This window comes from Myotis yumanensis, unplaced genomic scaffold (genome assembly GCF_028538775.1).
Source record: "Myotis yumanensis isolate MYYU_CA2020_CCGP unplaced genomic scaffold, mMyoYum1.0.hap1 SCAF_8, whole genome shotgun sequence".
Classification (NCBI taxonomy): Eukaryota; Metazoa; Chordata; class Mammalia; order Chiroptera; family Vespertilionidae; genus Myotis; species Myotis yumanensis.
In genome coordinates this window covers 3,326,227-3,353,699 of record NW_027223759.1, presented here as the reverse complement: position 1 = coordinate 3,353,699, position 27,473 = coordinate 3,326,227, and the positions used below count along the sequence as shown (strand labels likewise).

The window sequence follows — 27,473 nt, the reverse complement described above, 5'->3', positions numbered from 1 at the left end:
CTCTCATCAGATGCGCAGAGCTACCTGAGTACCTATAGACGACTGTGGTAACAGCCTGTGCCAGGCCTCACAGGGTTTTGTCCACGTCGACATAAGTACACGAGTTAATACGTGTGTGTGTGTATGTGTTTATACATAGACACATGCACACACAAATACATATGACGTGCAGCATTTTATTTCTAAGAACTGGGATTCTGCCAGTTGTTTTGCAGCCTGTTTTTCTCCTGATGATAAACTGCAAAGGTGTTTTCATGCTTTCCCTCCTGTGGAGCAGCTGCCCCTGCTCACCTGCCCCTCCAGGGGCACAGCAGGGTTCCAGGGAGCAGCATTGGCTAGGGGAGCAGCACTGGCCAGGGGAGCAGTGGGCTCTGGGGAGCAGCACTGGCCAGGGGAGCAGTGGGCTCTGGGAAGCAGCACTGGCCAGGGGAGCAGCGGGTTCTGGGGAGCAGCATTGGCCAGGAGAGCAGTGGGCTCTGGGAAGCAGCATTGGCCCCAGGGGAGCAGCGGGCTCTGGGGAGCAGCATTGGCCAGGGGATCAGCACTGGCCAGGGGATCAGCATTGGCCAGGGGATCAGCATTGGCCAGAGGAGCAGCACTGGCCAGGGGAGCAGTGGGGCTCCAGGGGCAGCACTGGCCTTGAGTCGGCCCTGGTCCCGTGTGCTGGGCAGTTAGTGAGGTCGTAGGGGCTGCTTCCTGGTGCTACACTCAGCACCTTGGGTCCTGGCACCTACAGCCGGGAGGGCACCGGAAGTCTCATCCCGTCACCTGCTCCACACGGAGCAGAGCGAGACGTGAGGCTCCTGCCCGAGGCCTCCAGCTCATGGAGCACAGCAGCCTGAGTCTCCACTGCTCCACCGGCCCGGGTGATTGGAGGGCCCCTCATCTCCTGATTATCTTCTCCCAAGAGGACAGGCATTAGATACAAGTTTTAGTAAAAGTGGTATTTCCTATATTTTACCCATACAATTGACTAAAAGTAGACGTTTTGTGAAGGTCCCATGTGGGCTAGGCTATGTAGGAGCAGGTGCTGCGCTCTCTCAAAGTCACGTCGCCGTTCTGCCCGCAGTCACAGCTGGGAGTGTGGCCCACAAACACACTTGTCAGAAGTCCGGGCGGGCAGATAAGGATGTCAGTTTCATTGTTTGTAATAACCCAAACTGGAGAAGGTGGGGGTTATCTAATGTTTATTGATAGGGAATTGGCATAATAAATTATAATCGATAGTTTTTTTAAGTAATAATGACTTTCATTTTTCTTTCCAGATTGCTGGTGAAATTGCAAGAGCTGAATTATAACTTGAAAGTCAAAGTTCTATTTGATAAGTAAGACATCTTGAATACTATCTAAGATGCATGTACTATTGAAATACTGGTCTTGTTAGCCAAACACAGGCCGACGCCCAGGCCATTGTACAGGATCCCAGCGGATTGTAATTGTAGCTCCCACTCCGATCCCTCTCGTGCCCTCACGCGCCCGGCCTGTTTAGAGGGCACAGGAGCAAGTTTACGAGTGTGAGCTGGTACTGAGCGAGTCTCCGCACCCTCTCTTCCCCCCTCCCCTCCTACGCGCCCGGGGGAGGCTGCCCATGCCCAGGCTGCCATGACTCTGCAGCCCGAGAATTAAGCTGTCACTTTCGAAGGTCCTCTTGGTTTTGTAGCAGCCGAGCAGGGCTCTGCTGAGGGGAGGCCTCAGGGCTTGGCACAGTGCTATGGTGAAGTAAGTAGTTGCTCAATAAATAGTGACAACCGAGGCTTGCATTGCATGAGGGCGTGCTAGCACCCATCAGCTAGTTCATGCCTCACAAGAGGCTGCTGGTTGGTGCTGTTCACACGTTGCACAAATGAAAATTTCTGCCCCGTAATTTATTACCCAGTGATACTGGGCAGAGCTGGTGTGGGAGCGAGTGAGTGAAAGGAAGGGCAGAAAGCCTTTTTGGTGACCTTTTATGTCTACATATACTTTCGTATTTTTGATAAAGCTCATTTCAAAACTTAAATGCATAGATAGCACTTTACCTAGATCCTTTTCTTTTGCAGGGACGTGAATGAGAGAAACACAGTGAAAGGGTACGTAGAGTACTTTGCACTTATTTCACTATCTTCTTTGCTTGTTTCATAGTTCCAAGCCCTTTTCGTATCTCTGCCCTCTGTTGTCCAGGTTCAGGAAGTTCAACATCTTGGGCACGCACACCAAGGTGATGAACATGGAGGAGTCCACCAACGGGAGCCTGGCGGCCGAGTTCCGACACCTGGTAGGGCGGCCAGTTCCCCCTCTACAGCGAGTCAGGTTTCCTAGGACTTCGTGGGATGTGGGGGGCCCCCTGGGAGGAGATGCCCCCTCTGTGGCCGGCGATGCCCCCCCAGCGCTTGGGGAACCTCAGTCCCTCCCCACCCCAGGACTGTGCACTGTTTCCTGCGTTTCTCTCCCGGAGACACTGTATTTGGGCCGCAGGGACTCGGCAGGGTCTCCCATAAGTGACCTGTGCTCACACACGTGCCGCCTGGGACCTCAGGTGGGAGGGCACGCGCTCTGGCTGCGCCGATTCCCCAGAGGTTCTTGTCGCCCCACGTCCTGGCGGTGCCTTCTCCCCGCCCAGGTGTGGCCGACCCCAGGTCTCCTCAGCCCCCTCCTCACATTCGCCTCCCTGGTGGCCCTGCACCACTGCCACCCAGCAGCAGGCGCTCAGCAGGGGTGGAGGTGGGCGGTGCCTCGCCTGTGCCCCTGCAAACCCGGGTGCATGCTGAGGACAGGCTGGTGCAAGCCCTCCGTGCTCCCGGGGCCTGCAGGGAGGCTCAAGGCAGCCTGCACCTGGCGGCCTCCCAGCCTCGTGAACAGCAACCCAGCCAGGAAGCTAGAGCTGGTGTGAGAGCCTCGGTCCAAACTCAGGAGCCCAAGGGCGTCCAGAGCTGCTGTCAGACCCTGAGCTGTTCCCTCGACAACAAGGATCGACTCCTTGTGAGGACAGTCTCAGCTGGGCCTGGACTGCTGGGCCTGTGGGGGGGCAGGGCCGGGGTGGGGGGGGGTGCGGGGGCTGCCAGGGCAGGAGAGGCAGAGCCCTGAGCCTGGGGAGCCTGGAGCAGCTGGGGAGGGAGATGGGGTCACTCAGGGGAGGCAGGGGAGCCGTGTTCTGGCTCCTTCTGCGCGTGGCCGCTGGCCGATGCCCGGCTGCGGAGGCTCCTGCTGGGGACCCGCACAGGCCCTGTCCTCGTGTGCTCTGGTTCTGAGCAGAACTTCCCGGCCTGCCTTCTTCCCAAGGCCCGACTCTGGTGTGATTTGTAAGTGAAAATAGCACCTTCGAAGGTTGTGTCGTGTACTAAGGTGGCTTCTTGTTTTATAGCAACTGAAGGAACAGAAGAACGCCGGCAACAGAACCAACGAGGTGAGTCTGTCTCATCTGCAGGTCTGTCCGGGCGTGGCCCAGCACCCCGCGTCGCACAGGCGCTCGGGCCCAGCACCCCGTGGCCGGGACGCCTTGCACAGGCGCTCGGGCCCAGCACCCTGTGGCCGGGACGCCTCGCACAGGCGCTCGGGCCCCGCAGGGCAGAGCGGTGGGTGTGTCTGGGGACTTGGTGCATCTGTAATAACAGCAAACACACTCTGCATTCGTGGCTTACGGCTTTCCAACGATTTTGCTCACAAGTGGGCCGGACCCTCCAGACTGCCCGGGGGTGGGGAGCAGCCCTCGGCCGGGCCTGGGCGCGGGGCGGAGTGGGAGCTGAGGCCGCGGACGAGCGCTGCCCCCTCTCTTTCAGGGCCCGCTCATCGTGACTGAGGAGCTGCACTCCCTCAGCTTCGAGACCCAGCTGTGCCAGCCGGGCTTGGTGATCGACCTGGAGGTGAGGTTTACGTGACCGACGTGGGAAACTTTATTTATTTAACTTGCTTGGATTTTTATTCCTCAGTTTTTGTTTTAGAGGTATTTACCTACTTGCTAAGAAAAGATGGTATTTTCCAGCTAATACTATCTTAATTTAATGAGTCATGAAGCTAGGTGATTGAATGAATCTTCAAATTCTGTAAGCACATTGTTTCAGTTGAGCTATTCTCTTAGTTTTTATATGAAGTATCGAGATGTATTTCCTAACGCAAAGATAAATCAAAAACAAATTAAGCCCTAGGCAGTGTGGCTCAGTTGGTTGGAATGTCGTCCCCGTGTACTGAAGGGTCCTGGGTTCGATTCCCAGTTGGGGTGTGTGCGAGAGGCGACCAATCAGTGTTCTCTCTCTCTCTCTCTCTTCCTCTCTCCCTCTCCTTCCCTTCCTCCCTCCCCCTCCCCATCTTTCTTTCAAATCAATTTTTAAAAAATGACAACCTTAAGAAAAAAAACTAAACTATGAGCGAAAGAACATAACTTGACATTTTAATTTTGAAGTGTAAAATCTATGTAAATTTACCCATAACTTCCGGCTCAGGCTCGGGCCGTGCAGAGGTCTAAGGCGACATGGCTGTGACTCAGGAGATTTCATGGTCTCTGCTCTCTTTCAGACGACCTCCCTGCCTGTGGTGGTGATCTCCAACGTCAGCCAGCTCCCCAGCGGCTGGGCCTCCATCCTGTGGTACAACATGCTGGTGACGGAGCCCAGGGTACGTGCACACGTCTGCCTTCACCCTGGGGACCCACACCCCCTGCTCTCGCTTCCGCGGCTCCGCTCCGAAAGAGCCACCAGGGCCAGGTGCCGAGGGACATAGAGCAAGGGCACGGCCAGGGGCCTGGAGTGATTCTGGGGAGGCGGAGGCTTGTGGGTGTGATTTGTATGAGAACCGTGATTTCCCTCGGGCTTGCCTAAGCCGGGCAGTCGGTGGTCAATTATAGCGTATTGTGGATGAGGCCCTTTATTGGTACATCTTTAAAATGGGTGCTTCTACTAACAACATCATTGTTAGAGTGTGCACACGCCCCGCCGACTGACTCTAGTCGATGCTCATTGTTCACTGTATCCAGCCCCTCAGTCACCGTGAACACCTACAGCCCTCACTCACCGTGAACACCTACAGCCCCTCAGTCACCGTGAACACCTACAGCCCTCACTCACCGTGAACACCTACAGCCCCTCACTCACCGTGAACACCTACAGCCCTCACTCACCATGAACACCTACAGCCCCTCACTCACCATGAACACCTACAGCCCCTCACTCACCGTGAACACCTACAGCCCCTCACTCACCGTGAACACCTATAGCCCTCACTCACCATGAACACCTACAGCCCCTCACTCACCGTGAACACCTATAGCCCTCAGTCACCGTGAACACCTATAGCCCCTCACTCACCGTGAACACCTACAGCCCCTCAGTCACCGTGAACACCTACAGCCCCTCACTCACCGTGAACACCTACAGCCCCTCAGTCACCGTGAACACCTACAGCCCCTCACTCACCGTGAACACCTATAGCCCTCAGTCACCGTGAACACCTATAGCCCCTCACTCACCGTGAACACCTACAGCCCTCACTCACCGTGAACACCTACAGCCCCTCAGTCACCGTGAACACCTACAGCCCTCACTCACCGTGAACACCTACAGCCCCTCACTCACCGTGAACACCTATAGCCCCTCACTCACCGTGAACACCTACAGCCCCTCACTCACCGTGAACACCTACAGCCCCTCAGTCACCGTGAACACCTACAGCCCCTCACTCACCGTGAACACCTATAGCCCTCAGTCACCGTGAACACCTATAGCCCCTCACTCACCGTGAACACCTACAGCCCTCACTCACCGTGAACACCTACAGCCCCTCAGTCACCGTGAACACCTACAGCCCTCACTCACCGTGAACACCTACAGCCCCTCAGTCACCGTGAACACCTACAGCCCCTCAGTCACCGTGAACACCTACAGCCCTCACTCACCATGAACACCTACAGCCCTCAGTCACCGTGAACACCTACAGCCCTCACTCACCGTGAACACCTACAGCCCTCACTCACCATGAACACCTACAGCCCCTCAGTCACCGTGAACACCTACAGCCCTCACTCACCATGAACACCTACAGCCCTCAGTCACCGTGAACACCTACAGCCCCTCAGTCACCGTGAACACCTACAGCCCCTCAGTCACCGTGAACACCTGCAGCCCCTCAGTCACCGTGAACACCTACAGCCCCTCAGTCACCGTGAACACCTGCAGCCCCTCAGTCACCGTGAACACCTACAGCCCTCACTCACCATGAACACCTACAGCCCTCAGTCACCGTGAACACCTACAGCCCTCACTCACCGTGAACACCTACAGCCCTCACTCACCGTGAACACCTACAGCCCCTCAGTCACCGTGAACACCTACAGCCCTCACTCACCATGAACACCTACAGCCCTCAGTCACCGTGAACACCTACAGCCCCTCAGTCACCGTGAACACCTACAGCCCTCACTCACCGTGAACACCTACAGCCCCTCAGTCACCGTGAACACCTACAGCCCTCACTCACCGTGAACACCTACAGCCCCTCACTCACCGTGAACACCTACAGCCCTCACTCACCGTGAACACCTACAGCCCCTCAGTCACCGTGAACACCTACAGCCCCTCAGTCACCGTGAACACCTACAGCCCCTCAGTCACCGTGAACACCTACAGCCCCTCAGTCACCGTGAACACCTACAGCCCTCACTCACCGTGAACACCTACAGCCCCTCACTCACCGTGAACACCTACAGCCCTCACTCACCATGAACACCTACAGCCCTCAGTCACCGTGAACACCTACAGCCCCTCAGTCACCGTGAACACCTACAGCCCTTACTCACCGTGAACACCTATAGCCCCTCACTCACCGTGAACACCTACAGCCCCTCAGTCACCGTGAACACCTACAGCCCTCAGTCACCGTGAACACCTGCAGCCCCTCACTCACCGTGAACACCTGCAGCCCTCAGTCACCGTGAACACCTACAGCCCCTCAGTCACCGTGAACACCTACAGCCCTTACTCACCGTGAACACCTATAGCCCCTCACTCACCGTGAACACCTACAGCCCCTCAGTCACCGTGAACACCTACAGCCCTCAGTCACCGTGAACACCTGCAGCCCCTCACTCACCGTGAACACCTGCAGCCCTCAGTCACCGTGAACACCTGCAGCCCCTCACTCACCGTGAACACCTACAGCCCTCAGTCACCGTGAACACCTGCAGCCCCTCAGTCACCGTGAACACCTACAGCCCTCAGTCACCGTGAACACCTACAGCCCCTCAGTCACCGTGAACACCTGCAGCCCCTCAGTCACCGTGAACACCTGCAGCCCCTCAGTCACCGTGAACACCTGCAGCCCCTCAGTCACCGTGAACACCTACAGCCCCTCAGTCACCGTGAACACCTACAGCCCCTCAGTCACCGTGAACACCTACAGCCCCTCAGTCACCGTGAACACCTACAGCCCTCAGTCACCGTGAACACCTGCAGCCCCTCAGTCACCGTGAACACCTGCAGCCCCTCAGTCACCGTGAACACCTACAGCCCTCAGTCACCGTGAACACCTGCAGCCCCTCACTCACCGTGAACACCTGCAGCCCTCAGTCACCGTGAACACCTGCAGCCCCTCACTCACCGTGAACACCTGCAGCCCTCAGTCACCGTGAACACCTGCAGCCCCTCACTCACCGTGAACACCTGCAGCCCTCAGTCACCGTGAACACCTGCAGCCCCTCACTCACCGTGAACACCTACAGCCCTCAGTCACCGTGAACACCTACAGCCCCTCAGTCACCGTGAACACCTGCAGCCCCTCAGTCACCGTGAACACCTGCAGCCCCTCAGTCACCGTGAACACCTACAGCCCTCAGTCACCGTGAACACCTACAGCCCTCAGTCACCGTGAACACCTGCAGCCCCTCAGTCACCGTGAACACCTACAGCCCTCAGTCACCGTGAACACCTACAGCCCCTCAGTCACCGTGAACACCTACAGCCCTCAGTCACCGTGAACACCTGCAGCCCCTCAGTCACCGTGAACACCTGCAGCCCCTCAGTCACCGTGAACACCTACAGCCCCTCAGTCACCGTGAACACCTGCAGCCCCTCAGTCACCGTGAACACCTACAGCCCCTCAGTCACCGTGAACACCTACAGCCCTCAGTCACCGTGAACACCTGCAGCCCCTCAGTCACCGTGAACACCTGCAGCCCCTCAGTCACCGTGAACACCTACAGCCCTCAGTCACCGTGAACACCTGCAGCCCCTCACTCACCGTGAACACCTATAGCCCTCAGTCACCGTGAACACCTACAGCCCCTCAGTCACCGTGAACACCTACAGCCCCTCAGTCACCGTGAACACCTGCAGCCCTCACTCACCGTGAACACCTGCAGCCCTCACTCACCGTGAACACCTGCAGCCCCTCAGTCACCGTGAACACCTGCAGCCCCTCAGTCACCGTGAACACCTGCAGCCCTCAGTCACCGTGAACACCTACAGCCCTCAGTCACCGTGAACACCTGCAGCCCCTCAGTCACCGTGAACACCTGCAGCCCCTCAGTCACCGTGAACACCTACAGCCCTCAGTCACCGTGAACACCTGCAGCCCCTCAGTCACCGTGAACACCTATAGCCCTCAGTCACCGTGAACACCTACAGCCCCTCAGTCACCGTGAACACCTACAGCCCCTCAGTCACCGTGAACACCTGCAGCCCTCAGTCACCGTGAACACCTGCAGCCCCTCACTCACCGTGAACACCTATAGCCCTCAGTCACCGTGAACACCTACAGCCCCTCAGTCACCGTGAACACCTACAGCCCCTCAGTCACCGTGAACACCTGCAGCCCTCAGTCACCGTGAACACCTATAGCCCTCAGTCACCGTGAACACCTACAGCCCCTCAGTCACCGTGAACACCTACAGCCCCTCAGTCACCGTGAACACCTGCAGCCCTCAGTCACCGTGAACACCTGCAGCCCTCACTCACCGTGAACACCTGCAGCCCCTCAGTCACCGTGAACACCTGCAGCCCCTCAGTCACCGTGAACACCTACAGCCCCTCAGTCACCGTGAACACCTACAGCCCTCAGTCACCGTGAACACCTACAGCCCCTGAGCCCAAAGAAGGGGTTGGGCTCCTGCAAGCCTCGGTTACAAGCTCTGGTCACCCGTTCATAGGTGACCTGCCCCTGTGGGTGTCCATTGAGACACCTTACCCGCTGTATTGCTGGCTCATTAGTGTCAGGCTCCTGCCCAGCGGCACTGAGCCTCCGGCCTGAGCACAGCCTATCTGGCGTCACAGGGCTCCCGAGGCAGGTCCTGGCCTGGGGAGGGTTAGCCAGCACCTTTACATGTAACCGTAAGACCCCGCAGAGCAGCACAAGATGCCGAGCGCTGCACTGTGCCCAGACCTCGGGAAGGACCGGTCCCCTGAGAGGTGGACTGGGGGTGGACGGGTGGGGGGCGCTCTGACCTCAGCGGGTGACGCAGTTCTCACCCGTGGGGCACACGCGGCCACGAGTGAGCGCAGAAGCACGTGAGTCTGGATTTCCCAGCGATGGATCTTTCGGGGAGCACTGACTTCACAGAGGGGCCGCTGCAGGCCGTGCGCATCGGCCCTGCTTCTCCGTCAGCGTGGGGTGTCGGAAGCCGGCACCGGCGGTGCTGAGTCCTGGCCTGTGGCCGTGGTGTCGGGGCGCCGCTTACGTCGTGTCCTCTCCCCAGAACCTGTCCTTCTTCCTGAACCCGCCCTGCGCGCGCTGGGCGCAGCTCTCCGAGGTGCTGAGCTGGCAGTTCTCCTCCGTCACCAAGAGAGGCCTCAACGGGGACCAGCTGGCCATGCTGGGCGAGAAGCTGCTGGGTATGTCTGTGAGCCCCCAATCGCGGTGTCTCCGCGCCCCTCCCCTCCTGCTCTTCTGTTCAAGGGGGGAGGGGAACCGCTGCCGTTTCCAGGGCAGCTCAGAGCTGAGCGGGTGGCAGCATCCCCTCCACAGACAGACTGGCCAGAGGTCTGGTGCCTGGTTCCCACGATCGCGATGCTCCTGAGCAGCGGTCCTGAGAGAAAGGTGTTTTTGCGTTATGTCAGGCATATTCCTTGTGGCTAAAATAAGTCCCGAAGAGAAAGGTAAAGTCTTTTTAACCTTGGAGAGAAAACGAAGTCTCCACCACATGCGAGTAGGGCTGGGGCCCGCGCACGGCACCCCCGGTGCCGGCCTCAGCGGCCAGTAGGAGCCCCTGCCCACTGCCCACCTCGGGACCCCCTGACAAAGAGCTTTGCCTGCCCGGGCAGGTCCCTCCAGGCAGATGGTCCCCTTCCAGTGGCCAGTGCCATGGGTGGACGAGTCTGCCACCCTCAGCAAATCTAAGACCTGCTGGTCTCAGGCCTTCAGTGGACAGAGCGTCCACACGATTTCTTTAAGAATTCACGGGCAGCGTCGCTGCACATTCGCTCCTTGCCCAGCAGCGCTGCGCGCACTGCAAGCGCCCCAGGCTCCCCCGACCACAAGGCTCGCTGCAGCGCCTCCTCTTGGCCATGTAGCTGCTACCGTGGGGGCCTGTGCTACTGAATCAAAAGTAGAAAGTCACCATATTTCTTCTTAAGTTGGTGAGACTTAAGAAAGATATATTTTCTCTCTGTAATGGCTTGTGATTCTTTAAAAAAATAAAATATATATATATATACACACATATATATATGTATATATGTATATATATGTGTATATATATATTTTTTCATTGACTTCAGAGTGGAAGGGAGAGAAGCATCCATCGGCTGCCTCTTGCACACCCGCTGCTGGGCATGTGTCCTGACCAAGCATTGAGCCGTGACCACCTGGTTCATGGGTCTGTGCTCAACCTCTGAGCCACACCAGGCGGGCCATGTGTGGTTGCTTTGAGGAGAGATGAGCTCCCACCTCTGACGGCCTTGGGCTGCTTTCATATGTGTAGCTAGTAACCCCAAGGCCTCCTTCCCTTTTCTCTCCCTCGACTTCTGCCCTAGCTGGTTTGGCTCAGTGGATAGAGCATCAGCCTTTAGACTGAAGGGTCCCAGGCTCGATTCCGGTCAAGGGCACATGCCTGGGTTGCGGGCTCGATCCCCATTAGGGGGCGTGCAGGAGGTAGCCAATCAGTGATTCTCTCTCATCACTGATGTTTCTGTCTCCCTCTCCCTCTCCCTTCCTCTCTGAAATCAATAATATATTTTTTAAAAAAGACTTCTGATTTGCATCAAACTCCCTAGCCCCTGTCCCTTTTGGAGGAGGGGTGAGGGAAATGCCCCTCTAAAACAAGCTTATAAAGTCAAGTGTTGATTCAGTAGGTCGCCTAGGATGGTCTTGGCCTTAGTTGCATTTTTAAAACAACCAACTCTGCAGGTCACTGGAGAGGAAGGCCATGGTGTGGGGGGATGGCCCTGGGAGGGACCACGTGGAGGCTTCTGCAGAAAACGCGCTGTCGGGGTAGCCTTGTGCACACAGCCTCCCTGTGCCGGGTGCTGGCTCCTTCCTTTGAGAGCAAACAGGAGCCGAGCCACCAGCCCAGCCAAAGCTCCGGAACTGACCTCTGTTTGCTGACGAAGCTTGTTTTTCTTTGTTAGGTCCTGGTGCCAGCCCCGACGGCCTGATTCCGTGGACAAGGTTCTGTAAGGTGGGCCCTGTCGGGTTACGCTCTCTGTCCCTGGCTCTCTGCGAGGTCCTCGAGTCTCTCCCTGTGGCAGTCTCGCAGGGAGTTTATTTTGGCTGGTCCCTCTCCCCGTGGGCCCCCAGGGCAAAGCGTTTACTTTCCTTGGCACCGAAGTCGGCCCGCAGTGCGGGTCAGACAGGAAGCGCCTGCCGGGTGATAACATTCTTTCACATCCCAAGCGAGTCTTGTTTGTTCACACAGCCCCTTTGGCAGCGTGTTAGCCCGTCCGTGAGAAATGTGTGCTCCCAGGGGGTGGGTGGGTTGGCACCAGATGAGCTCCCCCAGGCAACTCACCCCCAGCCAACTCAACCCCCAGCCAACTCAACCCCAGGCAACTCAACCCCCAGGCAACTCAACCCTCAGCCAACTCAACCCCCAGCCAACTCACCCCTCAGCCAACTCAACCCCCAGCCAACTCACCTCCAGCCAACTCAACCCCCAGCCAACTCAACCCCCAGCCAACTCAACCCCCAAGCAACTCAACCCCAGGCAACTCAACCCCCAGCCAACTCAACCCCCAGGCAACTCAAGCCCAGGGACCAGCCACCAGCCAGAGGAAATAATTAGACCCCCTGAAGTCACCAGGCTGCTGCCTGCTCACTAAGCTGCGACTGTGCTGCCTGCTCACTATCCCTGTGGGCCTGCTGCCTGCTCACTGCCACTGCTGCCTGCTCACTACCACTGCTGCCTGCTCCCTTCTCACTACCGCTGCTGCCTGCTCACTACCACTGCTGCCTGCTGCCTGCTCACTACCACTGCAGCTTGCTACTTGCTACTGGTCTGTCCGGTGCGAGGGCAGCTTTTGTTCTGATTCCCCTGGAGGTCACTCCCTGGCCGGCTGCTCCTGTTTGGAGAGGGAAGCGGGGGCGGCCCAGGAAATGCAGAGCTTGGTGTGGGGGGACCAGTAATGGGGGTGAGGGACTGCTGAGTACAGGACCACGCGGGCCGTGGCAGCCGGGCCGCCTTTGCCGATTCCAGCCTGTGGTGGGAGGAGCACGGGAAGTCACCAGGACTTTGGATTCCTTGTTCCTAACGTGTGTACTTGTTTACTTGCAGGAAAATATAAATGACAAAAATTTTCCTTTCTGGCTTTGGATTGAAAGCATCCTTGAACTCATCAAAAAGCACCTGCTCTCTCTCTGGAATGATGGGTAAGAGCCGTTGGCAGGTGCGGTGTTGAACCTGCATTCAGCGCACACTCCCCGGGCTGTGCGGCTGGCACAGGCCTGGCCCGTTGCCAAGACCTGTGTGCGTCTCACAGAAACAGGGCTTCGGCACCCTCAGGGCTTGGGGAGGGAGGCCTCAGAGATGACACTGGGGCGCTGAGTGCCACTCATACATTTATCGAGCGCCCACCCTATTGCCCCAAGGGAGGCAGAAAACACTTTTATTATTGTTTTATAAATATGTTTTTATTGATTTCAGAGAGGAAGGGAGCGAGAGAGAGAAATATCAATGATGAGAGAGAATCATGAATCAGCTGCCTCCTGCACGCCCCACACTGGGGATCAAGCCTGCAACCCGGGCCTTTGCCCTGGCCAGGAATCGAACCATGACCTCCGGGTTCATAGGTCAGCGCTCAACCACTGAGCCACGCGGGCGGGCCAGCAAGTATTAACTGCTCACCTGGAGCCCCTGCTGGGCCCATGCTGGCGATCCTCTTGGGACTCCACCATGCGGGAGTGAAGTCCTTCCTGAGTGTGGGTTAAATCTCTGTAAAGCCTCCGATAGCCTGTCCTTGTGAGCTGGTCTGTCAGGGCCCAGCGACCTTGATAGAAAGTTAACATGAAGATTAAAGTCACGACTGACCCGAATGCCTCGCCCTCCCGCCAGGTGCATCGTGGGCTTCATCAGCAAGGAGCGCGAGCGGGCGCTGCTCAAGGACCAGCAGCCGGGGACCTTCCTGCTGCGCTTCAGCGAGAGCTGTCGCGAGGGCGCCATCACCTTCACGTGGGTGGAGCGGCCGCAGAACGGAGGCGGTAAGGCCCATGGCCCTCCCTCCCTGCACAGCAGCTCCTGCAAAGAACCAGCTTCCGACATAAAACCAGACGCTGTCCTCACCCAGCCACCTCCAGGCAGGATTCAGTCCATCGCATGAGGGTCTGTGGTTCCCTCGTTGCCTGGACCATGGTGTGCAGAGCATGGGCTTTAACTCACACGGCCACGTTTTTTTTTCTTGTCATCTATAGAGGGAAGGGCAGTCAGTATGAGTGGCAGCCAGGTCTTAGCAGGGGAAGGCTGCGGAGGCAGGGGCGGGTGCAGGGGGAGGGGAGTGTCACAGGTGCAGGGGGCGGGCACAGGTGCAGGGGGCGGGCACAGGTGCAGGGGGTGAGCACAGGTGCAGGGGGGCGGGCACAGGTGCAGGGGGGCGGGCACAGGTGCAGGGGGAGGGCACAGGTGCAGGGGAAGGACACAGGTGCAGGGGGCGGGCACAGGTGCAGGGGGGCGGGCACAGGTGCAGGGGGAGGGCACAGGTGCAGGGGGGCGGGCACAGGTGCAGGGGGGCGGGCACAGGTGCAGGCAGGCTTTCTGAGAGGGGTCCGGCCTGGGTGCAGTCCTCCACCTGCCGTCAGACGGGGCAGATGCAAGTTGACATTTGTTAAATTGGATTTCTGTTTAACAAATGAATCCATGACTGAGAAATGCCCGTTTGGGGGGAAAGGCTGAACAGCAGAGAAGGGCAAGGTAGGGGAGCCGGTTCCTTCTCAGCTGCTGGCAGTTTGCTGTGGGGGCCGCACAGCAGTGAAGACACGTGCTTACAGCTGTATCACAGGCGTCGGCATGCGATGACAGAGTGCTGTTGGTAGTAATGATGGCCTGCTCTCCCTTGGTTATGAAAGGGTTATAATTCACGTAGTGCACCATCTGCTGGCAACCCTGAAGTTGTGATTGGTTCCTCTTGGTCTCTCTCAGATCCCTGGACGCCGCTGTGTTCTGCATCTTTCCTCTGTTGGCTGGGATATTCCATGGGACTCACCTCACTGTTCTTCTCTTTAGAGCCTTACTTCCATGCGGTGGAGCCCTACACGAAGAAAGAGCTCTCTGCGGTGACGTTCCCTGATATCATTCGAAACTACAAGGTCATGGCCGCTGAAAATATCCCAGAGAACCCCCTCAAGTACCTGTACCCCAACATCGACAAAGACCACGCCTTTGGGAAATACTACTCCAGGCCCAAGGAAGGTGAGTGCCCGGGTTCTCATCTCATCGCCGTCCACAGGTTCAGACGCCCCCGGGCCCTTGCCTCCTCTCGTGCAAGGAGCCGGCAGGGCCCGACCCCCACGCTGAGCCATCAAACCGCCACTGCCTTTAGAATTGCTCAGAGCGGGCTTTGAAAACATGGCATCCACACAGCGCAGCTGACCCTCGTGCATTCGTCGGCCTGAAATACCTTCTAAGAAATGAGTAAATGACTCTTCTTTTAGAGGGGTTTAAAGGTCATTTCTCGTCTTGCGTATGTTACGTTATTGCTTTTTCCACGTGGAAAGGGTAAAAGGTAGGATCACTATGGCCAGCCAATTTATGCCAGCCTGCTCCTGTTACAATCGGGTAAACGGAGGCCCAGGAGAAGTGCCGGGGTTCATGGGGTGACCCAGCAGGCGTGTGTGAATGGTGACTGTTGGGAAGAGCAGACCTAGCGCTGTGCACGGGCCTCCTGCTCCCCTGCCCTCACTGCGTGGCACTGAGAACGCTCAGGTCAGGCTCCTCTGGCTTGGAACATGCCAGCAAAGCTGCTTGCTTTTCAGAACCTGAAACCTCAGTGTCAGCAGTTACTCGGGGGGAAGTTGCCCTCCCTTGCCTGGCCAGCTGTGTGGTTACGGCAGCCAGGCCGGGCCCCAGAGCCAGGCACAGCTCCTGCAGGGTTTCGAGCCTCGGAAAGAGAAACCGCTCAGCCTGACCCCTGTCCCAAACCCTCCCCTCATCTCCCGTTGTTCACATCCCCACCAGAGCTTCAGGTGACTCAGCCAGGGAGCTCAGACCCCTTGAAGTGACCGGACTCCAGTATCTGACTGTGGAGGAAATATAGTCACTTCTTGTTGTTGTTCATCCTCACCGGGTGATATCTTTTCCCTTGAATTTTTTATTTTTTTTAAATATATTTCTTTATTGATTTCAGAGAGGAAGAGAGGAGAGAGAGATAGAAACATCAATGATGAGAGAGAATCATTGATTGGCTGCCTCCTGCACGCCCCCCACTGGGGATCAAGCCAGGTATGTGCCCTCGGCCAGAATCGAACCTGGGACCCTTCAATCCGCAGGCTGACGCTCTATCCACTCAGCCAAGCCAGGCAGGGCTTCCCTTGAATTTTTTAAAGAGAGTGGGAGGCAAGGAGACAGAGAAAGAGAAACATCGATGTGAGAGAGACACATCGATTGGTTGCCTCCTGCACAGGCTCCGACCGGGGCCAGGGATCGAGCCTGCAACCGAGGCACGTGCCCTTGACCAGAGTCGAACCCAGGACCCTTCAATCCTGGCTTAGTGCTCTAACCACGGAGCCACCGGCCAGGGCCCAAAGTCCCATTTGGTGAAAGAGGCGTGCCTGTGCGTGTGGTCCTGCTAATGGGGTGTCCCTGTGCTCCTTCCAGCAGCAGAGCCCATGGAAGTCGACGGCCCCAAAGGGACGGGATACATCAAGACGGAGCTGATCTCCGTGTCTGAAGTGTAAGTGAGCCAGAGCCGTGCGCCGCCCGCTCGGCTGGGCGCGGAAGATGCTTGCACTTTGCTTTCCCTTGTCCTTGTCGCCGCCGCCGCACTCAACCCGATGGGAAGACCCCACTTAGAGGTCCCGGTGTCACCGCCTCAGCATTTTACTGCCTTTATATAAAAAAACAAAAACAAACAAAAAAAACCCCAAAACACCCAAAGTTGTATTTAAGGGATATAAATTCTCCCCAAACGGATACTTTGAAAAAGTGTGAATAAAATGAACGAAAATCGATCAGAGTGGGAAAGTAGTTCTTTTCGATCTGGAAAAGGCCACCGTGATGGTTGAGATACATTTCTTCCACCTGCTTTTATTTTGTCGTTTCATTTCATAAAAGGTAGACAAAAAAATTTGGAGAAGGCATGGTCAGTAGTTTGGCCTGAGCGCTGTGGGGCGCATGGAGTAGCCTTCACGTAAAATCTCGGATCAGCCTCCTCTGCACTCACACCGCAAGGTAGGGAAGAGGGACTCCCACCGCCTCCCATGCGCCCCGAGCGGGTGCCCCTGCCCCCACGCCCCAGGCCACACCGCTCAGGGGCTGCACTTTCTAAAATGTATTTTGCAGGTGTGCGCACTCACGTGCAGCGAAAACAACCCGCTCCTGCAGTCGCAGGCCGACGACGACATGTGCGGGCCGGGCCCTGCTTCCTCGCCCAGAGCTAACCCTGCTTCCCTCTCTCCCCTTCCAGTCACCCTTCCCGACTGCAGACCACAGACAACCTGCTCCCCATGTCTCCCGAGGAGTTTGACGAGGTGTCTCGGATCGTGGGCCCCGTGGAATTCGACAGCATGGTGAGTGCCCTGCGGGTGGGAGCTCCCTGGGCAGGGGGGGCCCCCACACCCCGACAGGCCTGGGCCCGGCTGCAGGGCCTCAGAAAGAGCCTGTCAGAGCCTTCCGATCGGCTGCGCCTAAACAAGCCATGTCACCCTCAGGATTTCCCCCCTGGCGGCAGCACCTTCCAAAAACTAGTGACAGCTCAGAGGTGGGGAGCCCCTCGCCCTGTGAGGCTCCATTGGCGGCTTCACAGCCTTCAGGGACTAGGACCCTTAGACCAGGTTTGCCTCGGGCCTGCTGCTTCGGGGGGAGCTGTTATTGTCGGGGGGCTAGAGCTTGGTAACTGCAGTGCTGATGGGAGACGTGGCGGCAGCAGGGAGCCTCCCACCTGCTCCCGGGTGGGACTGGTGGGAGCTGCTGGCACCTGGGCCGGAGGGAAGCAGTTCGGGAGGGGCGGGTCCGAGGCCTCTTCCTGTGGGAGGAGGGCGTTTCCACTCCGGTCGGTCAGACGTGTTGCCTCCCGTCTGCCTGAAATCCTCCCTCTCGCAATGTTTTTGGTTGGCTGGGTTTTTGCTGATGCTGTTTAATTTTAAGCTTTTCCACATGAAGCCATTCCAGTTCATTGTGAAGGAAGTGTTTCACAGCTTCCAGACATCCTCTGTCCTTACCGGCCTTTCTGCATCTCCGCAGACCTGCACCGACCGGCGGGCAATCGTGGGCGGGACGCCGGGGGCGGGGAGGCCGCATGGGCTCTGCTCTGCACACCCTCAGGTCCCAGGTCCATGTGGGCAGGGAATGCGTTTATAAAACATCAGGAAAGTTTCCGGTATGCCACTTTCTCTTTTGTCCTCACCTGAGGCAGCACAGGCTAAAATCCTCACACCGGCCTTCCTTATGCTTCCTGATTGCTGACAAATGCCTCTCAGGCACTTGGGAAAGTGCTCAGGTAGTGAAACAGCACAGCAGTTCTGTTCCTGTGGACGGGTGGACGGGGCACCTCGTGTGTAAGGGCACGTCCTCTGTCAGTGTCCCCCGGCCCTGGTGGAAGTGCTTTGAGAGCCGAGTGAGAGAGGCGTAAATAGAGAGCCTACTGAGAACGTGTGAGCCGGCCGCGTGGCCTAGTGGCTGAGCGTCGACCTATGAACCAGGAGGTCACGGTTCGATTCCTGGTCAGGGCACAGGCCCAGGTTGTGGGCTCGATCCCCAGTAGGAGGTGTGCAGGAGGCAGCCAATCAGTGATTCTCTCTCATCATTGATGGTTTCTCTCTCCCTCCCCCTTCCTCTCTGAGATCAATAAACATGTATTTAGGGGGGAAAGAGAAAGAGCATGTGAGACAGGCCAGTGGAGCCAAAACACAGCTGCCTTTCTGACACCTCCATTGTCCCTGAGCACGGCCTGGTCCTCATGGGCATCGCCACCCTTCAGGCGACACTCCTCAGGCTGGCTGTGTGCCAGGTACTCACAGGTAATGACTCGGTCCTCACACCACCTTCCGAGCTGGCAGTATTGTTACTCCCATTCTGCGGGGGTGGAAAAGGCACCCCCTTGACTCAGAGCAGTGAGTGAAGGGCGGATATTTGAATCCCGGGATGTGTGGAGAGCCTGCCCTCGTCCACCATCGCAGACGCCTCCCACAGACAGCGGCCTCTGCTCCATTCAGAGCCCGCCCGCGCCTGGGGAAGTGGTCTGGCAGGCGGGCGGGGCAGGGCTTCTGATCTGCTATGGACGGGCCGTTTGCCTGGGATGAGAGGCCTGTGCTGGGGCCTGACATTGGAGTTCTAAGTCTGTCAAATCCGTTATCTCCCGGGGCCCGAGGAAATAAGATGGATTTGTTTCCTCCATCTGTGGGCAGTGCACATGCTCCGCGCTCTCAGTGATCCTGGGAGAGCAATGGAAACCGTCTAAATCAGCGGTTCTCAACCTGTGGGTCGCGACCCCTTTGGGGGTCGAACGATCCTTTCACAGGGGTCGCCTAAGACCATTGGAAAACACATACATAATTACATATTGTTTTTGTGATTAATCACTATGCTTTAATTATGTTCAATTTGTAACAATGAAATTGGGGGTCACCACAACATGAGGAACTGTATTAAAGGGTCGCGGCATTAGGAAGGTTGAGAACCACTGCTCTAAATAAATGCTGGCAATGGCTGGGGGTCTCAGGATGTCCCCTGTAGCCACCCCATCCCATTCTGGATGATTTCTTTCATTTTAGGGCCACAGGTCCATGTAGAATAAATAACCCTGTTTCACACACACACACACACACACACACACACGATTACAGGTGTGTGTAAGGCGTGTGTAGAGAACTTAAGGAGCTAGAGGCCTGCGTGCGGAGCAGCACTGCCTAGACACAAGCGCTGGGTTCGTCCCAGACTGAGTAGACCCCCTTCTGTCAGATGGTCTGTCCTCACCTGGGCCACCCTGCCCATCAGCACCCACTCCTGGAATAGGGCACCTGCTGTGACCCGGAGTAACCCCCACAGAGCAGCTAGGCCCAGGTCTGGGTGGCCCGGCGTGGGTGGGTGTGGGCGATGCCTGTGCCCCTCGGGAGCAGGAGCCCGCAGGCCCCGGGAGGTTGTCCGGGAGACGGCACGGGTGATCCTGCGCAGGACCGCAGTGCGTGTTTAGCTGGGATTTCCTGTCCAATAAACTTTCTCCTCGGCGCCAGGAAAACCCATCGCCTCTCCCAGGCCTTTGGTCAGAGCTGACATGACGATAAGAGACATTTAGTCATTGTTGCTGTTGTCTGCCACACCGCTGGTCTGTGTCCAATTTAGCCCTGGAGCACCCCATCCGCCTTCGCCTCCTGCCGGGGGGAGGACCTGAGACGCAGCGAGGCCAGCGAACACGCCCGTCAGCTGCTGAGGAACGGGCGGGTTTGAGTCCAGGCTTCCTCCCTCCCACTCCTCCGAAGTCTACCCCCTACCCACACATTGGCAGCATCAGCTGCACTGAAACGGGCAAACCATTGTGCTTTCCATCCAAAATCCTTTTCCTGGCGCTTCCCCTCCAGGGAGCTCGCCCTGCCTTCCTTCCCCCTCCCCCTTAGCTCCTCGCTCCCAAACTCCGAGGGCCTTCCCTGAGCCCCTTTCTTCTAGGAATCGCTGCTTTCCCCTCCGTGGTTTGCCCGTCGCGTGCTCTTCCAAATTCACTTCTCTGCGGCCTTGCCAGGTGCCACCCCTAGTGAGCACTGGGATCGAAGAGAACGGCCTTACTTCATGGGCACTTCGGGCTGCGCACCCCTCGTGCAGGCCGTCAGTGTGCAGGATGCTCAGCGGTGCCCGGCCCCGCTCACTAGGTGCCAGTGGGGAGAGCCCAGCCCGCAGTGGGCGGTGTCCTCTGGGTGAGCACGGCCCGCCTGCCAGGTGCCGCCTTCAGGCCGCTGAGCAGGAGGCACTGCTGGAGGCAGGGGTTCCTACGGGTCCTGCTGCTCTCCCCCCACCTGAGACAGTCGTGTCTTATTCCTGCTGAGCGGCCTGTAGGCACATCCACCGTTTCCCCCACACCCTCCCTGGTTTGCAGGAGCAGATTTGCTGGTTGCATAACAGCCGAAAGCTTTGTGCAGCCGGATGGGTGGCCAGGCCTAAGCCACCCAGCTGCAGAGCACTAATCCGTCAGCTTAGGGGATGGGAAGGTCTCTGAGAGTCTGGGAGGGAGCCATGCTGACAGCCTCTAGGCCACGGTTGTGTGCTGTTGGAATCATCTTCCTGCTTCTTTGTTAACAATGTGAAAGCTGTGAGCCTGCCCTGCACCAGGCCGTGCACTAAACCGACCTACGTTTCCTCTCTCCACAGATGAACGCAGTATAGAGCACGAGCTTTCTCGTCTCCTCTGCCGACACCTGTCCCTCCCACCTGTGCTCCCTCCTGCTGCTCTGTCCTTCGCATCCTGCTTCTAGGGAAAGGGAAGAAAGGCCCACAGTGTGCTGCAGCCTGTTGATAGCAAGTGGATTTCCCCTAATTCAGAGACACCTGTTCCCCTGCAGGGCTGCATGCATCTCGTTAAAGGTAAAAGGGAGAGGCCCTCTCCACGGGGCTACACAGGAAAGCATCAGGACTCCCAGGGTGAGAGCGGGAAGGGGAGGCGTCGGCAGCACCCAGCAATGCCACTCGCCAAGCCAGGGCCAGCCCGCGGGGGTCAGGACAGACCCTGCTGGCTTAGGGGCTTCTGGCCGATCCTCTTCTGGAGAATTCGTGTTTGTTTTCTCTGCCTTAAATATGGCTGGAAGTTTTCCCCTGGTTTTCCTAGGAAACAGTTCAAAGCTAAGTTTATCTCGAATCGCATCCCCTCCTAACAGAGGTAGCCATCCTGAACCTGGGCAGGGGGAACAGCTGTGTCCTGTATTTTATTATAACGCCCACCTAGCCACTCGCAGCCAAAGACAGATTCTCTCCCGGGAGGATTCGCTTTGCTGTCACGGTGATGATTCTGGCTAACACCAGTGGAAGGCAGCACAGCCCCACATTCGGGAGTCGTGTTTTCTGTTTAAGCGTGAGTGTCCACAGCTGAAGACGCTGCCTCCATCACGGCCGCTGGTCAGCTCGATCGCCTTCACACTCTATCCGGGAACAGTTGTTCCCAGCCACGCTCAAGCCAGACCCTGATATTCTTTCAAAGGTGGAGAGTAATCAGGTGTAGACGAACTCAGAAACTCAATTCATGTTTCTTAATGGTTAACTTGTCTTTATTGTTATTCGCTAGTATTTAGTCTCCTAGTCATAACATTTTCAAATTGAGAAAGAAAGAATGTAACTGGCCAATCGTTAACCAGAGGTAGTCTGAGAACCAAATCCTTGAAAGCTCGTGCTGTGTAACCGCGTGGACAATGGCTTCTTTTCACTGATAAAGTGTTTTTCTGAAAAAGGCATTTGCAAATGGTCCCACCATCTGTCCGTGCTTCTCCCAGACCCGTTCTGACTGGGTGGCATTTGTGACGTGTGTTGTTACGGGCCTTCTTCCTTAGTTCTGACACAGAGATCATGTGTGGGGGTCGGGTTTGACAGGGGTCTTCGCAGCCTGCTGTCCTCGTAGCTGCGTCTGTGCTCCCGCCGTCACGGAGTCACTGAGTAATGCTGTGCTTTTCGGGTGGGGATGGGTTTGCTTGACGTCTGCTCTGAATTAAAGCTGACGCCTCCCGATTGCACTGCATGCACGTGCACCTGGTCCTTTGGACTGAGCACCAGCCACGGCTCCTCTCCCTTCACACCTGAGGCGGCGGCAGCCTGGCCGGGTGTGCGTGGACTTTGTAAACTGAAAGGGTAAAGGAACAAAGACTTCAGCCAACCCTTGCTTCTCGTTGCTGTGCTCCCCTCCCTGGCCTGCATTCTGCCCGTGAGCGTCTGGGTGGCTTCATCGCACGCACTGGCCGAGGGACTGCTCGCTTCTCAGGAAGCGTTCAGTGCCAACGCCGGTCTCACTGACAACATTCGGTGCGAAGATCTGACTTGTTACTGGCATTATATGTAGATTTGGTGTTTTCTCATTTTTTTAAAATTATGATTAAACTTAAAAATATATTTCCTTTTTTGGGGGGTGGGGTCAGAGATCTGGGTGAATTTATTTTACTTTTCTTGTTCTTGCTGCTGCTGTTTTTCATAGAACAATGATCAGTCCTTTAAAACGGGTGGGGAACGTCTGCCCCGTGGGCTGTATAAGGCCCTTTGGTCTGGCCCTGCCAAGGCATGAGGGGTGAGCTAATTACATATTTGACCAAATAGAGAAGGCTAACTTTTTAAAATATATTTTTATTTAACTCAGAGAGGGAGAGGGAGAGAGAAACATCAATGATGAGAGAGAATCATTGATTGGCTATCTCCCGCACACCCCCTACTGGGGATCGAGCCCACAACCTGGCATGTGCCTTGACCGGAATTGAACCTGGGACCCTTCAGTCTGCAGGCTGATGCTCTATCCACGGAGCCACAGCAGCCAGGGCAGCGGGCTGCTACTTTTTAAGTTGATACTTTTGTTTGGCCCGAGAATGACGTTATAAATATCCAATGGCCCCTGGCAGGAAAAGCCCCGCCACTGCTTTAAAATTAAACAACATCGTCTTGCTCAGGGTTGTGCTTCCTCACCTGCTCGCCATCAGATTCGAGGCGGTCCGTGGCAGCGGCCAGAGAGGACACGTGAGAAAGGCTGTGATGGGCGCCCTAAAGAGCAAATGAGTCCCGTGGCCTTGCGACCACAGCTGCCTCCTGTGCACAAATAATGAGGCACTTGTTCTAAATCAGCCGTGGGCAAACTACGGCCCGTGGGCTGGATTCGGCCCGTTTGAAATGAATAAAACTAAAAAAAAAAGACCGTACCCTTTCATGTAATGATGTTTACTTTGAATTTATATTAGTTCACACAAACACTCCATCCATGCTTTTGTTCCAGCCCTCCGGTCCAGTTTAAGAACCCATTGTGGCCCTCGAGTCGAAAAGTTTGCCCACCCCTGTTCTAAATGAACGTCGGTGCTGCTGACACGGCTTCATGCTGCAGTGCCTGTCAGGTGGGACTCTGTCTCGTCTCCATCTAACTCGCACCCTCCGTGACCCGGGAGCTGTTGCTGGGACGTCACTGCCCCCTGCAGAAAGGTGCCCTTCCCCCAGGTGCTCTCAGATAGCGGCACGTGTCTGGGGAGTAGGGCGAGGACTGGCAGCGACTTCACGCTGTGGGAGGGTGTCGGGCAGCAGCGGTGTTCCGAAGCCAGACGAGCACCATGACCCACAGCCTCCCTCTCCCTTCCGTCCCTGCAGGACTCACGCAGGGGACCCTGCAGGGAACAGAGCCAGTGCCCGCTGCCAGGGTCCGCGTGTTCTCACACAGTCGGTCACGTGTGAGTCATGAGTAGAGGTGGCTCAGGGCGTGTGTAGGGGTGATCCGAGTGGTGTCTGTGCCGTGTTCCGTCCGCTTGCAGGTGGCACCCGGGGGAAATGCCTCCTCCCTGGGGAAGAGGGCTGCCCGGGATGGCAGGACCTGGATCTTGCTACTTACCTGGCGTTAACCGCGTTAGGTCTGCCTGCTGGCTGTCAGCGAGAGTGGAATAGGAAATCTTGAGGAACGGAGTGCTTCACTCACCTCTGGCCATCCCAGGGAAAGCGAGAAAAGCCAGGAACTGTTTCCAGAATCCTGGTGCCCGTGTGAGACCTGGTGCTGCCCCCGCAGGACGGGCATTTCCTCGAATGGCTGCTTCTGGGTATTCGGTCGTTTACCGGTTCATCACACACACTGAGCACCTGCCCTGAGCCAGCGCCCTGGGAGACGCCGGAAACCAGTCGGAGAAGAGCCCAGCTGTGGGTGGGGGGAGGGGGGTTCTCTGAGGCTCTGGGCCATCGCTCAGGCACCGTCATCTCACTCATCAAAGCAGGAGACGGACATAGCCCGAAGCTCCGAAACTGCAAATGTTCTATAAAAACGTGCACAATTTCAAGGAAATGGCCTTACAGTGGTTTTAGGGAACCGAAGGCGGCATTTGTTCCGAACCTCCTTCGACGAGGTCGTGTACTAGCAGCTCTTCAGGAGAAATGGAACGTTTTATGTGACCCATTGAAGAAAGAGCCACAGGCAAGCAGTTTAAACACGTTTATTGGGTTTATATGGGTGCACAAAGCGTATAAAGGTGCTCAGAGGCACCTGCACAGAGAGCGCTCACACACCTGCCGTCACACTAGCTAAGCTCTGGGTCAGCACCACTGCGCCCTCTGCGCCCGGTGTGGTGTCTGCTCACAGCCTCTCCCATTTCTTGTCCCAGAGGGAAGCGCCTTGAGCCGCTCTTGCTTCATGGCTGCTTGTTGGACTCACTTCCTAGCAGCCCTCACTGACCCCTGGGGGTGGGGGTGGGGGCAGCAGGGGCACACGGAGGCCGGGGCTCAGGCTCCGGAACAGAATCGAAACACCCAGTCTTTGCCCCTTTTAATAGCTGACTTAATTCTCTGACCTTCCCATCTGAACACACACGTGCCTTCCCAAGTCTCCTCCTGAACCCCGTCCTGTCCATCTAACTGTAACAGCCCCCCGGCCCCCTGCCTTTGGTTTAAGTGCCGCCTCACACATTCCTGAGCTACTTGCAGATTGACTCACTTCACTGTGAGGTCAGCAGGTGAGACCAGGAAGACTGCCCCGGCCCCCCACCCTCTCGCTTTCAGAGATCGAGTCCACACAGGCTCTCACCTTCACCACGACGGTGCCCGCCCCTGACACCTTGCCCGGCGCCTGGCTCTCCGTGGGCATCAGGAATGGATCCGACCCAGCCAAGCGTGGCCGTGCCCAGGGCTGGCAGAGACCCCGTGGCTGTTTTTTAAAAAATTTCATTGTCATGGGTTTTTTTTATACATGTGTTTATTACGCTGTGGAAAGCAACACTACCCGATTTCACTTAAATATTTCCCGACTTCAGAATACTTACAACTGAACAGTTAACGATCAGGTTCACTGTGGGAGGTTCTGGCGGCAAATACATTCATAGCTGAACAATCCCCAGGAGGAGTCTAAACCCAACGGGCAGTCACCCAGGCCCGGCCAGACAGACAACAGCACCCCATGGCCGACCACTCGCCCAGCTCCCCAGTTCAGGGGCAGGGGGAGCGTGGGGGGCAGCACATTACACCTGTGATGAGAGCCCAGAGCAGCAAACAGCAGTGAGTAAAAGGTTGAGTAAACACCAGAGCGCTCTCCTGGGCAGAGGAGCCTAACGCCAAAACACAAAGATCTTTGGAGTATACAGGTGGCATCCATTAGCAGCACAGCCCAAAGCATTTAAACCGAAGGTACTCACAACTGTCAGCCTACAGCCAGCGTGCAGCGCACATAACCTCGTGGGTAGATAAGGGCACATTGAGCTAAACCACAAGATTTTACAAAATAGTCTTAATCGGAGAAAAGGTGAAGACTTTGCTCGGAAATAACAGCAAGAACCTCTTTTCATTAAAGAAAAGCGTCCAGGTCATCAGTAACCTTCCGCACAGGAGCCTGAGTGCTCCCTTAACACAGCACTGCTTCTGAAGCTGGGACCCCACTGGTGTCGGGTGGGGGTTCTGCCCGGGGCAACGCTGCTCCCCGGCCGCCTGGCTCCACGGGCTCCGGGGCAGGAGCACCGGCCGGCTGGAGGCCCGCTGCCTCGTTCCCACAGACACACGGGCCGGCCTCGTGTTGGCAGCTCAGTCCTCCACAGCCACGGCCACACGTCCTCAAGGACGCACTGTCAGGGAGCGGGCGGGGCCGAGCCACTAACTTAGACGGAAGCAAAAATCGAAACACGTGGAGGCCGCTGGCGGGGTCAACGGGCCATCAGGCACCATGAACCTCGGAAGCAGCGTGTTGCCCATAGAAAAGGGGAAGGGATTTGCCGTGTTAATGTAGCCACCAGCTCTTCTGGGGTTGAGGGTTCTGCTCATTTCACTAAACAGCTTCGAAGAAGTCGAGGTGCATGTGTGCATGTGTGTGCGTGCGTGCGTGTGTGTGTGTGCGTGTGCGTGTGTGTGCACTTAATATCAGATATTCTCACTAACATATCCCTTCACCTCTGAGGTATGATAAAGTATATGTGAAATTCCTTCCCCGAAAAATGCTGGGGCTCAATTTAAAATGAACTGGCCTTGTTGTTAAACGCTGCGGTGCACCCAAGGGTCCGCTAGAGAATCGAGGAACCGAGTGACCTGGTGGACCCCACAGGGAACAGACCTCTCGGTGCAGCTTCTGCAGCGGTTCCCCTCGTGACTCGGAGCGCTTGTCAAGTTACCCTGGAAGCTGAGAAATGTCCTCTTAGAGCCGCAGTAGCACATCCCCTCTGGGCGGGTAAATGTGGCCAGTGCGTACTCCGTTTGTCTGGTTCATCTATAGACAGGCAGCTCCTTGCAGCTCAGATGCCAGATCTGACGTGTGTGGAAACATGAGGACGGGCCTGCCACAACCCCTTGCCCAGCTAAAGGGCAGAGGCTGGGCAGAGGGGACGTAGAAAAAGGAAAAATTTCCAAAAGTAGTAGAACTCCGTTGACACACTTTTTTGGTCACCAAACATATCTTGAACAGATGCCCTGATAGTCTGATCAGAGTTGGTCTATCCTACTCGCAGCTGTTAACTATGATAATTTTTAAAGTCACATCATGAAGCTAGGGGGATGGGAGAAATCTTCAACACACAACCATAAGTGCACGCAGTTGTTCAAACGCTCAGACTAAGTCTATATGTGGAGCCCTGGAAATCACACTATTTTGCTTCTAAAGGCAGCCTCGCCCCTGTGGACAGGCTGTTTATATAACAACTTAATTTCTATTGATGCGTAAAACTGAAAGTCCACGAAACACAAGAATCATGAGGACCTCACGCTAAGCCAGCACTGGCACTACTTCTACATCGGATTCTACAGTGCACCAGGTCAACAGTGC

At 56.6% G+C, this 27,473-nt stretch overlaps 1 protein-coding gene across 4 annotated transcripts in view; it reads left to right on the top strand.

The window, feature by feature from the left end:
• Positions 1-23,410, top strand: part of STAT1 (signal transducer and activator of transcription 1) — a 37,905-nt gene extending 14,495 nt beyond the window's left edge. The window contains exons 11-24 of one of the 4 annotated variants that reach the window (XM_070421715.1): positions 1,266-1,325; positions 2,040-2,069; positions 2,161-2,254; positions 3,341-3,382; positions 3,756-3,839; positions 4,489-4,587; positions 9,656-9,791; positions 11,526-11,575; positions 12,668-12,762; positions 13,445-13,590; positions 14,609-14,794; positions 16,202-16,274; positions 17,007-17,109; positions 23,164-23,410. In XM_070421715.1, the coding sequence (XP_070277816.1) occupies positions 1,266-1,325; positions 2,040-2,069; positions 2,161-2,254; positions 3,341-3,382; positions 3,756-3,839; positions 4,489-4,587; positions 9,656-9,791; positions 11,526-11,575; positions 12,668-12,762; positions 13,445-13,590; positions 14,609-14,794; positions 16,202-16,274; positions 17,007-17,109; positions 23,164-23,313 (1,348 nt within the window). In that variant the 3' untranslated portion in view covers positions 23,314-23,410. Of the gene's footprint in view, positions 1-1,265; positions 1,326-2,039; positions 2,070-2,160; positions 2,255-3,340; positions 3,383-3,755; positions 3,840-4,488; positions 4,588-9,655; positions 9,792-11,525; positions 11,576-12,667; positions 12,763-13,444; positions 13,591-14,608; positions 14,795-16,198; positions 16,550-17,006; positions 17,110-20,896; positions 21,970-23,163 lie in introns of those variants that run through there. The other 3 variants (XM_070421713.1, XM_070421716.1, XM_070421717.1) reach the window with 3 other exon arrangements.
• Positions 23,411-27,473: the final 4,063 nt, after the last annotated feature.